We start from the raw sequence: 13,854 nt of genomic DNA, 5'->3' as shown, positions 1-13,854 counted from the left end.
GTGATCACAGAGGATTGTTGCAGTGAAAATGACGACTTTAATCGTTGTTTGTCATGTTTTCCTTCAGGGCTGGCCTGATAAATTACTGCAAGTGTATCAAATCCCAGTATCTCTCTCTCATCTGCTCCTGTATCTGCATCAAGACATTTTGACTAAACACAGGAAATATAATTTTTGTCCCCATTGCTGCTCTGGCACACACCAAACATCTGTGCCATCATTAATGGAGTTGTAGCATTACCGGCGTGTCAGCGTCATTTGGTTAAAAATGATATTGTCGTCTCAGGGTGACAGCAAACGCATGGAAGATGTGAACTCCTACTTGTCGTTGCCCTCGACCCGTCATCATCATGGCGACCCCCACAAGGTGACAGCACTGAGCCGCAGCTCCAGCAGTGTGTCCGGGGGTGGAGGAGGCCTGTCGGTCAGCTCTAGAGACAGCTTCAGCATCTCCACCCTGGTCTGCTCCACCAAACTCACCCAGAATGGTAGGTGTATGTGTTTTTCTTGCGTGTAGGGCATGTGCTACGATGTTCATCTAGCCCCTTTATGACCTTGTGTTGATGTGAAGCTGCTCTAGAAACTTGGCAGGGCCAAACATTTTCATTCAGAACCACACACACACACACACTCTCCTATTCACACAAGTGTTGAGAAAAGGTTAGGGCAGAAATTATGAGGAGGAGGGTGTTTGAAATTAAACCTGACACGTCAAAAAACATTAATTAACATCTTCTTTCAACAAAGTAATAAGGCCAGGCCAAGGCAATGAATCATCAGTTAGCTGTGAAATTGGTAGAGGACAAATGCAGTGCTTAGAAGGTCTCTTCAAGTCTGAAATCACTGCCAATGAGTATATTGCATTGTCAAGTCAAGGGCTAAATGGTTGGGGAATTCAGAGTTCACCCTGAAAACCAAGTAAAATGGTGGTGAAATACAGGTGAAATACATTTTTTGTCCTCATTAGGAAATTAGTTATTTTTAGGTTTGGGGTTACAAGTTGAGATGACAGGATAACAAAAGCTGATAAGTGAGGTCAGGGCAGGTGAGGGTGACGGAGCCATCGGGCCAATTAATGGTGAGCATGTTAATTAGGTTAATGTTGCCAAAGCTACCAGTTTGTGCGTGGGTGTTACGGTCATGGGATAGTAAGCAAAGCATGGGGACAACTGTGTGTATACATGGGTTTTATTAGTGGGGAGTGTCGTCATTTTGTCCTACATACTCTGGCAGGCAGCCACACACATTGAAGTGCACAGACACATCTACAAATGCATGCACGCACATACACTCCAGGCAGTACGGTGCATCAGACACAGGTGCAGTGCAACAGCTGTTACTGAGGAAGCCAGTCCATCACTATAATGAACATTATCCAGCAGTATTAATCACCTGTACCACACACACAGACACACACAGACACACACACACACAGAAAAGGTTCTCAGGCATGAACGCACACAGTGTAGTTTAGGGCTGCCCACCAGATGTGCGGCTTGGCTTGGTGAGTCAGAAATTATTGGACAGGGAAAGCAGTCAGCTTCAAGCAGGCAGCCCTACAGAGACATGAAAATCTGCCCCATGTCAAACTGTAGCAGAATTAATGATAGAAACTGTGGATTTGAATGTTCAGTTGAGAGTCTCGCTAACCAGAGGAACAGGGACTGTCCACATGATAAATCATCTCCTGACAAATTACTGCTTTCTTTTTTTCAGGTTTTTATCAGTCAGAGATGAACTTGAAAAGCGTAGAACTGAATATAATATTTTGATGAGGACTTTAGCTACCAGTTATTTTCATTATTGATTCATCTATCAATTCTTTATTTACAATAATCAACCAATTTTTTAGTACACAAAATGACAAAAAATATAGTTTCCCAGAATCCATTGTTGCATCTTCTAACTGCTTTTTCTGCCAGAAGACCTGAATTCTAAGCGTGTATATACTGTATTGCCAAAACCCCAAAGTATTTCACTCGTTTTTTGTCAAGTGACTGATTAATTGACTACATATTTCAACTCTGATTTTAATGCAGTATAACAAGTTGACTTGTCCTTTGCATATTAAAAAGTGTCAAGTCTCAGACAGGTAAATTAATTTTAACAGTTTCTAAGTGTTCTGTGCAACACAGGAGGTGACACCCATTGTCAAATGTGCAAGGACAGAAAGGGAAAAATTACAACTTAGGAAATTACATTGTCAACTAAGAAGATATCACCTGACAAAGTAAGAAGATCGGCATCCACTCTTAAGCAAGACAGATGTTTGCACTGCTTTTACAGTTAAGACAGCTGTACATGAAATACTGTGTGTGTGTGATGTGTGTGTGTGTGTGTGTCACCTCTTAAGTGGGCCTGCTGGGACTGCTCAAGTGGAGAACTCGACCTGAGCTCCTCAGAGAAAACCTGGAGAAGCTCAAAATCATTGATGGAGAGGAGGTGGTCAAGGTCAGTGTGTGTTTGAACACAAGTGTATCTTTGCGTAAGTGTGTAGACTGGCTTGTGTGCGCTCTCACTGGACCTCTCCTTTGTCCTGCTGTGTGTGTGTGTGCAGTTTTTGCAGGACACTCTGGATGCCTTGTTCAACATCATGATGGAGCACTCTCAGACCGACAACTACGACATCCTCGTGTTTGATGCCTTGGTGAGTGTGTGTGTTTGCGTATGTGTCTCTCTTTACCCAAGAAACGCTCGTGCGTGTAACCATGTGTGCTTTGTCAACAGATGCAGCTGATTTTTTCTGACAGGCTATCTCTGTGTGTATCGAGTCTGACATCTCCGTGTCTGCCTGTCCATCTCCGTCCAAATAAACATGTCTATCAGATGATTGTACTTAACTTCACTTCCACCTTGTAAACAGGTAACCCCATCTGATCTCTGTTTCTCTTTTCTGTCTGCCAGATATACATCATTGGCCTGATTGCCGACAGAAAGTTCCAGCACTTCAACACAGTGTTAGAGGCCTACATCAAGCAGCATTTTAGTGCAACATTGGCCTACAAGTAGGTTGCTTCCTGGATCAGGAGCCACTTCCTTTTATCTCATTCAGTGAAGTTTGTATGAGTTTCCTTTAACACCATAATATCTCTTGCATCAGATCTTCACAGTTTCAGTATTTGACCCCTCTTGTTTTTTTCACACAACACTCAGCACTCTGATAGAGAAAGAAGTGACTAGACAATAATAAAAACTGCAGACAAGCAACATACAACTATGTATAAAAACAAAATATGATCAGAGTCACATCGAAGACGTGTAGAAGATTAGTAGTAGAACATCAGTCTTGAGAAAGCAAAGACAGCTCCGTATTGAATGTGCCACAGCAGACTTTATAATTATCAATTAAACTCACTGAGCGAGTCTGGTTATTTAAGGTTTTAAATAATTTTACTACGGGCTCCATAAAATGCCCGCTGAGGCTTTAATTTCGGTCTGACCTTGAGGAAGTTTCAGGACAGTGTTAAACTTTATGTTAACAAACACACACACAAACACGTCATATTTCTGTACCACCAGTACATTGGCTATCTGTCAGACATTTTGCATCGCTCTCGTTTGTGTTTCAAATGAAAGTTTGCATTATCTTTCAGATAATGCGATAATCAGATAATTTCAAGAGTTTTAAAGTACAGTATCTGAAATCCATGTATAGCTCGTATAGCTCACAAAAGGTAGCACATAAGGTAAACAAGTATTAAACCTGTTGTAGTAATTTAAATGTTATCTGAAGATCTAATGTTAAGTGACTAAATACTGCACCGTATCCAGCTGCCACTGGAGGTCAGCGTGTGTGTCGCCTTTGGAGCACTTGACTGAAAAGGATTAGAGTATGCGTCTTTTCTGTGCTCGCAGCTAACCAGAGCTTCAACCCAGCCTCTCTGTGGAGGAACAACTAAAGCACTCAAGCATGCACCTCAAACACTTCTGGCTGCCTCTTACTCTCTGTTAATTCACTTCACTTGATTCAGTGGGCACTAGAGAAAACATTTGTTTGTGTTGCCAAAGCTTCAGTTAGGAAATTAAAAATGTGTCTAACTCTTCCCGCTCTCTTTTCCCCTTGCATCTTTTCTTTCTTCCCCTAAACTGCTTCTGCTCCTCCTCTTAACTTCCTTTGCCCAATTATCCCTGCCACTCTCCTCTGCTCTTAACTGCTTTTCTCTCTTCTGGTCTGCTCTGCTCTCCATCTATTCATCTGTCTCTCCATCATCTTTCTATCCCACTCTTGTCGGTGTGTTGGTGTTCACCCTCTTTAGTAGGGTCACTGCAGCTTAACGCCTGTCAGCCCAGAGGCTGTTATGTAAAACTCTCAAACTCCCTCTCACTACATTTTAAACTCCTTATCTCTTGCTCTTAAAAAAAAAACAATAAATCCTCCCATACTTGCCTTTAAGCCATGTGCCAAAGCAAAACCAGGGAAGACTGAATGGTAATAACGTTGGTAATATTTTCAAGGCCACCCTGATGGCAGAGAGGCCAGATTAGAGTTCGTTTTCATTAGGGTAACTTTTATTGTTTAAGAGGATTGGGTAGTTTTAAACCAGTTAGTGCATGATCCCCTGTTGCCATTTCATGGAAATAGAGCCGTCACAAAGCCAGAAGCCTTAACCCTCTGTAGGCCCACAGGATTGTTTTATGTATCACTGATGTGCTAGCATTGCATGAAATAATGCAGAGGGAGACTGGTCAGAGAAATGCTGTTAGGCTATAAACTTAGACTGAACTCTGTGCCACCCACACCTCTCGCCAGCTGCTTTGACACACCTCAGTATTTATGTGTGTGTCTAAAGACGCCTGTGGGGTGTGCATGTGTTGGAGAATGATTTTTTTTTTCTCACCATGAATCTGAGAGAAAATAAAAATGTCTGTGAGCTGTGTGAAAGGTACATCTGTTGAGGTGTGAAATACTATTTTGCCATTTTTCCACCTCTACCTCCTCTCTCTCTCTCTCCCTCCCTCTCTCTCCCCCTCGTTCATTCACTCTCACTCTGTTGCACTTCTTTCTGCTCTATGGAAGTGAAAAATGGAGTTGGTGATTAACTTTCCAAACCTGTGGAACATCAGAAAAGCAATGACAATTCTGACTGAGTGATTTTGATTCCCTTCTTTCATTTCCCCTCTTTCTCCTTTCTTTAACTTTTCTATCTCTCTTTTCTCTATGTCTCACTCCCCCTGTTTTCTCCATATCATCCTCTTCCAGAAAGCTGATGTCGGTGTTGAAGAAGTATCTGGATGTGTCCAGCCGAGGGGAACAATGTGAGCCCATCCTCCGAACACTCAAAGCCCTGGAGTACATCTTCAAGTTCATCGTCCGCTCGCGCATGCTCTACTCCCAGTGAGTGTTTGTGTAGCTTTTCGTGAACTGATCATTATGATCATGACCTCTAATTTCTTTTTGAACCCACAATGATGCAAATAGAGATTCATAAGGGTATGTACATGCAGAGCCCAGAAACACTGCATTGCCGGGGTAATTGTTTTTGACAGCTCTGTGAGAACAGGCTGCTGATTGCAGCACTAACATTGCTAATAAGCATTGATGATGAAGTGCGGCGTCCAAATGAGAGCTAATGACAGGGCAAGGCTGCTGAATGGGCAGCCAGCGATACACCACACAGACGAAGCTCCTGCAGGAGAGACTTATGACACCCACTGTGCTGAGGCGAGAGCTGCACCATATGATAAGTGTAAACACCATTTATAACTGCAGTGCAAAAGTTGTTGCTGACAGATCAGAAACATGATCCACAATTGTGTTATGTGCCTTGCCTGTGGGAGAATTGAACACCTATGTGTATTTGTGTGTAAGTGTGTAAGACACAGGCGTCTTCGGAACTCAGTCTTTGTGTGTTTAGGGATGTTTATGGTTTATGGTTAAAGTTGTAGATTGTTAAAGGGTGTGAGTCTTTGTTGTGCGCAATGTATTAGTGTATGTAGAACTGAGTTGGTAGGGAATTTCTATTTGTGTGCTTGTGTGTGTTTGCCATTCAGAGTCCACTGGTCAATGAAGGTCTGTCTTTTTAATCTTCTAGAGGGCATCATGGGCTTTGTTTGTTGAAATTGGTGTGTTTGTTTATTGATGTAGTGGGTGTGTTTCTTTATTTATTCATAGAGTGTCTGTATATAGGGATTCGTGGGGATGCATTAGTGTTGATCCCCAAGAGACTGAATGAGGGTGTGTTTACTTATGTGCATTTGTGGGAATGTGTGTGGACATAAGCCCACACATATACATTTAAGCATACTTCTAAGTATGTGTCTTTGTGTGTGTGTGTGTGTGCGTGTGCATCGTGTTACGACTCTACTGCTCTTGGATCGACTGAGCTCCAGTCATCTGGCTCCCCTGGGTATCTCACAACGGATAAAATCTCACTCCCTCTCTCCCCCCTCTTTTTGTCTCTCCTCCTCTATCTGTCGTCCCCCAACTACCTGCAGCTGACAACTCTGACTTCCTCTGCATCTAAAGTTTTCATGTTAAATTTCTCCTCCTATAAGTCCTTGTCATGCTTACAGAAAATCAAATATTCAAGGGAGCCACTGGTGCTGTAGGTGCATTTGTAAGGCTCTATCATCATCAGCATCAGGACTAGCGGTCATTAATAGTTAAGTAGGCAGCATTGAAGATTTATTAGCTTGCCAAACTCGTTTTGTGTTCATGAAAAGTCTATTTGTAGGAAGAAATGTTTACTTTAAGAATATGTAAGGCACGGTGTACCAGATTTTGCTCTATCCTTCACCTTCTTTCTGCCCTTCACGCCCTATAGCTTTCATTACTTCCCTGTGGTCTAATTCATCGGTTGTATCTGTTTCTTTTTCCCCTCCCTTGAGCACTTGCTATGTTCTGTGTTTCTCCTTTGTGTTACCCTCCCCCGTCCTCTTTCTTTCCACTTTCCACTCTTTTAATTTTTGTCCACACCTTCTCCATGAGTCTTTTCTCGCTGAAGTGATTAGAATCTTATTATTATGAGATCACTTCTGTTTCCTATGAGATCTTATATTATGATTACATAATTTTTCCTAGTTATCACAATATCTAGGCTTTTCTAATTTTGTTATCTTATTCTTCTAATTACATCTTACATTATTTTGAGATCATTTGTCATGATAGGAAGACAGTCTCTGTCTGATAACAATATTAAAAATTTTAAAAGCACATTTTAGAGTAATGAGATGTGGTTCACATGCAGAGCTAAGGCCACTCTGACATAAACTTGATTTACTTTTTTCCATCCATCAGTTACAAAAATAGGAATAAGCTCTAAAACACAAACTATTATACTTTTTTTTTGCCAGAATTTAAAGGAGCGATGCGTGTCAGCAGTGTTGGTCGCTGCGCTGCTTATTTTCTCATCCATGCAGAATATCTGCATTTCCCATTTTGACCAAACCTGAGGAAAATCTTGAGTCTCTCTGTTTAATTGTAGCATTGAACATTTTCGCTGATTGGTCCAGGGGGAACTGCAATTATGAATCAAAACAAGGTGACATTTGTGAGTGATTTGTTCTGACAGGGATTTCATAATTCACTGGGGACATGTTTAGTGTTGCCTTGTTCTTTTTTTCCCCCCTCTCACTCACAGCTACATACAGCTGAGCTGTCCTCCCTCTGTGTTTTCTCTCCCTCTCTCCCCTCTTTTCCTCAGATTTTTCCTCAGTGTCACTCCTTTCCCTCCCCCCTGCTGATCATCTTCCCTTCATCCCTCTCTCTCTCTTCTCCATCTGTCTCCAGTATTAGTCTGCTGAGCTACTATGACATTGTGTGCTGTTGTGCTGATGTGGGGGCATTGAGTGCCTTTGAGTGTGTGTGTGTTTCACCCATGGTTATTTTTAGTTCCACATACGTTCTTTTGAGTTGGATTAATGTGGTCATCTAATGTACTAAGAATGGGACACAACAATTTAAGTGTAAAGTGAATGCACAACATGGCTATCATACCAACACTGACCCTGACACATGGAGACATTATCTTTTTACACACATGCACACGCACATATATTCATTCCCAGACAGGGCTCATGGATTAAGCAGGACAATGCGTCTGTAATCATAACTGTACCCTGCAAAGAGCCCAGTGATAATACCTCTGTGTGTTACTGCCTAATCCCTCCTCCAACATGCTAAATTTGCTGTGTGCCACATGCTAATCCTTCCCTCTAGCACTCATAACTTCTATTGTAATTAACAACTGCACGGCTCCACTGAGTCACCCAGAGATAGTGAGGAGATGGGGGGGGAAGGACAGGGGCGGAGAGATGGATGACAGAAAACTTTGCTAGGGGTGGAGGACTGAGGGAATGGTAGAGGGATGTCTGTGTGTTGGTATGTGACGTGAATAGCAGCAACAAGGATAACCCAGTTTTTGTTTTAATTGAGAGAAGGATTGCTGTAATCACAGCAGTCAGTGTTTATCAGTGTTTAGTTTTACTTTTTGAAGATAATACCTTCTCATCAAAATACAGCACAGGTTTTCTGTGTCACTGTGATTGAATATTGTGCACTAAATTACGAATGTGTTCTGGGCAGCTCTACACTTTGGGTGTCATGGGCTTGCAGATTCATATGTGAAATCAAATATTGACTTAGAGGTTGAAGTGGAATGTATCACCTTCATGCTAAATGTGTTTTCAACCATGTTGCTCACAGAAGATGTGAGAAAATGCAGCCAATTCAGTTGATGCCCCATTTCCATAAAAACACGAGAATTTAGGTGTAATTTCACTTGTTGTTCGATTACTTTGAGTTAGTGCAGAGAGAGGCAGAGCTGGCTCGATGAAGGTAACTTCACAAACATTATCATTACCAACCTGGAATCAATTTAAACTGTGATGAAAACAGCTACTATTGGATAATATACATCCCAGTGGAGAGAAATAAAGTTTACAAGCTGGGAGATAAAGTCTGTCAGGGGGATAAAAATAGCTAGTAATGGACATATGTTTGATATGGATTTTCCAAGCAAGAATGTGACTTATCATTGTACATCAAATTATCATATGGTATTATTGTGTATTATCCTACAAAATGTTTTCAGAAAACAATGTTCATCAAAATAATTAAAGCATAACAGGGATGAGTGTGTATTATCCTACAAAATGTTTTCAGAAAACAATGTTCATCAAAATAATTAAAGCATAACAGGGATGAGTAATTTTTTTCCTATACTCAATAAGCTTTCTACATTTCTCAATTTGAGTACTTGATATTCATCTTGAGCGTATTGTCAGTTATGCTTGTTTTGACCCTTTGGCTCTTATTCTGTCTCTCCATGACCCAGTCTATTTACACCCCTTTTTGTTTTCAATCTCATCTTCCAGTCTCTTTTGCCTTCTTCATCCCTCCTTCCGTCTCCGTTGCTAGTCATGTCATGATTCCTCACATTCATCTCATGCTTTCTCTCTTTCTCTTTTTTTTGTCTTCTGATTTTCCTGTTGAATTTATATTTATTTATTCTGCCCTTCTAGGCTATACGAGGGGAAAGAGCAGGCAGAGTTTGAGGAGTCATTGAGGAGGCTTTTTGAGTCCATCAACAACCTGATGAGAACTGACTACACCACCACTCTACTGCTCAGGGTAATCACGCACACTCACCCTGTACCCATACCACACCACGTTTTGCTCTGCTTAAAAATTTTCTCACCTCTATCCTAACCTCTTTTCTGTTTTTTCCTCTGCTACATCTCTATATCTTCCTTCTCCTACTCACGCTCTTGTTTCTCTAATGTGATTTCTCAGCCTGATTCTGACCACATCAGTATTCTGCTGCTTAATGTCGTCCTCCTATTCTCACATCTTACAACAAGGCTGACATACAAACAGACTCAGTCACAAAAAGTTAGGCAGACAGACAAGCAGCTCTGTGAAATAGATCCTTTCTCTCACTTGCGATAAGAGCCTATTTGATGGCAAAGTCACCTTCTATTAACCAACAACTTCTATGGGATTTCAAGACTGTGTTTCTGTGTGTGTGTCATCAGGTTGCTGCTCTGAAGTACCTGCCAACTGTCCTGCATGATGTTGAGAAAGTGTTTGATGCCAAGCTCCTCAGGTAAACTTACCCTTAAACACAGACATGAGAACCTTATCTTTGGTCTCATTCTGGGAAACTGACAGAGAGGATATATGGGAGCTCAGCTCAGGTTTTCCTCTTGGATCTGCTCAGTGACCCCCATCTTTCTGCCCCACCCACATCTTGGTTGAGCCTTATTTTCTTTATCAGGTGATAAAGATCTCCTCAAACTGACATATAACACAAGGACACACACTCAAACACATTCTGCAGCTCCACCATGTTTCCCTCAGTGAACTAACAATTTCACCGAAACCATCAAACAAAACCCATTTGAACTTCTTCTCTTAGTTTCATTCTCTTCTTCCTGTGGAGCAAAACAATGTGGATTGGCTTGTTTAACCTCTTCTTGACCCAGAATTAAACTTACAATATACTCTTTAGCCCAGGAAATGTCCTCAGTGTACTTCAGCAGTTGGTAGATTTTTTTTTTTTCCAAACTAGAAATTTCAGGCACTTTATTTGTCCTCAAGCAATTCCACAACCAAACATGGATCCATTGTCTTTACCTGACCTTATTACTTTACAGAAAGACAGTGTTAATTGACATTTTCTTGACTTGCCACATTCAATTTCAAAAACCCTCGTCCTCATAATCTCTCTTTTCACCTTTCTGTGACCTGTGTGCTTTTGTGTGTCCATGTGTGTGTTTGTGGATTATCCACATCTGTCAGCTCAGTCCCTCGAGTGGCTCGATGTCAACACAGTGTCAGAAAGGCGCTACCTGTCGCACCTGCCACACAGACACACTAAATCAAATGCACACATACACCTGTAGCGAGGTGATGAGGGGCAGAGAGTTAAAAGTCAGAAAACATATTCTCACTTTCTGTCATTCATTTTCTCTCGCTCATTCGCACACACTCACTCACCCTTACTGTCTGTCCTCTGGTCTTCTTCACACACAGCTACACAAACACAGACATGCACAAACATGGCCGAGTCATCTGAACTTGAAAGTAAGGTCCCCATTGCATTCCTGATCAGAATTGCCTTGGGCAGAGTTTCCAATAGCAAGCTGTGTGAATTACAATCACAGTGCATGAGGTGGACATCAAAGCTCTGTCTCATCTCTTATGTAGTTGCATTCCTACACCTTGTAAACTCACCTGTAGAGTGATCTACAGAGTGGCGCAAGCATAGATGTTGTGAGCTGTGCATGTGTTTTGTTTGCTCTCTGTGTCCTTTGCATGTCCGTGGGGTACGCGCTGACATTTTGGGTTTTAATTAGTTTCAGCTCCGATGATTCGTGGGGCCTGATAAGTCTGCGCTGAGCCTCTGTGCCCCAGCCTGTCCTCGTGCCAGCATACGCACATAAAAAGTCATACAAGCCTTTTTGTTTTTTCTGGGTTTTGGAGCAGAGGTGGTACATTTCATTCTTTTATACCATTATTGAAATTACTACTGCGGCATAGGTGGCATAATTTAAGGAGACAAAGACAAAGTGAGAGACAGAGAAAAAAAAAATGGAGACACAGGGTTCACCATGGTTTGAGCACTCAATCTCTCTAAGTGGCATCAGGGCTTGCAACCAGCCTGTTTAATTATCCTGAAATTGAATTTGGGGCAGGGGATGAGTCAGACCTGTGTCTTCATTAAAACATGTTTAGGTATGGTAAGTATGGTTGTATTTTTGATCTTTGAATCTTACATGGTGGGAATAGTCAGAGCAGTAGATTTTTGTTTGTTAAAATTCAAAACACATGCAATAATCTGTAGAATATAATTCTTGAATATTTATTGTGCTCATTTTCGAGAAAACACACCTGTTGCTCTTCCCTTTTAACGATCTCGCTGATTATTTATTCCACCTCCCCTTTGCTTTCTCTCCCCAGTCAGTTGCTTCACGACTTTTATTCCTGCATCCCCCCTGAGAAACTCCAGAAACAGAAGGTGGCCTCCATGACTGAAATTGTCAGCAGCCAGCTCTTCCAGAGACAAGGTATATAGCTTTTTTTTCAGTTATTGGCCTCAGCACTGAACTAACTAATAGTGGACTTAACGGTTGCATGAAGAACCAATTGCAGATGTGCAAAGCATCAAACAACTGCCAACCCATTCTGTATGAAATCATACCGAGCATTAGTGGCTTCTCACTTAAAGGTTGAGATCACGTTAAAAGGTTACAGTGAGCAATTCTAGCCCAGCAACCGGACTGGGCAGACAGCTGTTCCCACTGTATGACTAGTAAGGGTGTTCTTTGCTCTGAAGGTTTTATCTTGATAAAGCACGGTGGATGAAAGTGTGCTGCTAATACCGCAGGCAAAATGTTCCATTCCATGTGGAGCAATCCTGTGAAGCACTCTGGATAAAAGCAAATGCAGGAAATGGTTAAAGGACAGACTGGTGTTTATACATTTGTTTTATTTTGTTTACTGAAATGTGCACATGCATTCAAGTCAGGCCAGTGTTATTTACATAGAACTGACTTGACGTAACACATTACATAATGACAATCATTTTTCAATATTAACCAAAATTACCTCATTTATTTGTTTATTATTAGATCAAAAAGTGAAAGATAAACCTTCTGTTGCTTCAGCTAGCATTCAAATATAAAGAACACTGATATTTCTGTTTTAGTTTGCCAAACAATCTTTTTTTCAGGTGCTATTTTCTGTTGAGATAAAGAAAACAGTATGGATATTTGATGTTGATGCTGTGACACACAATTACAGTGCTGCTATGTTCACCTCCTCTGACATTACAATCAGTGCTATGGACCCCGGTCAGACACCATCTTATTACAATCAGCAGAAGGGGCACCTATTAATATACTCCTCCACTGATGGTAAAGGTCACTTCAAGTCACTCATGTTGAGATAAGTAGTCTTGAGGCAAAAATAACGCAGACCTCCACAGATATTTGTTATTCATCTGATGGTTTTCTTTTGTCCTTGTGGTGTTGACATTCCCTCTCCACCCACACTGAAAATGTCCATGAACCTTACTGCAAACAGAAAATGAGTACACCGTTCACGCCTCAGTAGATATCGGTGTTGAGTATAGAGAAAGATAAGTTTGATCCATATTAATGTCACAGGTGATACCTGCCATCTGCCAAAACAGAAGAAGTAATATCAGCTAATGTCTGAGGCAGATGAGACTGGAAGTGTTTTCAGAAAACGGCAGTTTCACTGTCATTAATGTGTCACTTCTCACCATGCCTGCTCTACCTTAAAATGATGTTCACTAGATTTGGCATAATTGGCAGCGAAACATGATTTTGTCTGTATTGTGCATTTTAAAGTGCTAACGCATCAGTGATCACTGAGTCCACCAAACTGAGTCCACCCCCCTACCTCTGTTCAGACCTGTTATATCTGTCTAATTTGCTTGTAGTGGGCTGATAAGTGGTGGTTTCCCCTGCAGAGGACCGCATGGTGATGAATAGAGTGGGCTAATGTTGTATATAATATGGACTGGAAAAGGAGAGGCCCATAATTGGGCACGCTGAAGAATTGGACATAGACTGTGAGTGATTGTGGTAGGCCAAATTTGGTTTGAGTGGGTCTGAGATGAGATACATGCTGGGCTGTGCTGGCTGGAGTCAGTCACGTCGTTGACATTGCTCCATGTGTGCATGAATGCATTCTCATACACAACCTGCAAAGGCATTTGTAAGTATACATTTCAGAGTGACTGATGATTCTGTATCTAGGTGTGAGTGTATTTGTGCATTTCAGTGTTTGTGCAGCGGTGCATGCTTAATAGGTGTGTGCACTGGAATGTTTTTTTTTTCTTTTTGTAGCAGTGGGCCTGCTCATCAGTCAGTCGCTGCCAGCCA

The 13,854-nt window shown here is 41.5% G+C and overlaps 1 protein-coding gene across 2 annotated transcripts in view; it reads left to right on the top strand.

The window, feature by feature from the left end:
* Window positions 1-13,854, top strand: part of LOC121188089 (dedicator of cytokinesis protein 2-like) — a 90,415-nt gene that overhangs the window by 11,832 nt on the left and 64,729 nt on the right. For both annotated transcript variants that reach the window (XM_041047655.1, XM_041047654.1), the window contains exons 17-24: window positions 287-488; window positions 2,354-2,451; window positions 2,558-2,647; window positions 2,905-3,005; window positions 5,201-5,335; window positions 9,463-9,571; window positions 9,976-10,046; window positions 11,903-12,009. In XM_041047655.1, the coding sequence (XP_040903589.1) occupies window positions 287-488; window positions 2,354-2,451; window positions 2,558-2,647; window positions 2,905-3,005; window positions 5,201-5,335; window positions 9,463-9,571; window positions 9,976-10,046; window positions 11,903-12,009 (913 nt within the window). The remainder of the gene's footprint in view (window positions 1-286; window positions 489-2,353; window positions 2,452-2,557; window positions 2,648-2,904; window positions 3,006-5,200; window positions 5,336-9,462; window positions 9,572-9,975; window positions 10,047-11,902; window positions 12,010-13,854) is intronic.

Source organism: Toxotes jaculatrix, chromosome 10, assembly GCF_017976425.1.
Source record: "Toxotes jaculatrix isolate fToxJac2 chromosome 10, fToxJac2.pri, whole genome shotgun sequence".
Taxonomy (NCBI): Eukaryota; Metazoa; Chordata; class Actinopteri; family Toxotidae; genus Toxotes; species Toxotes jaculatrix.
The sequence above is the reverse complement of the archived record's forward strand: the minus strand, read 5'-3'. Positions and strand labels throughout refer to the sequence as shown.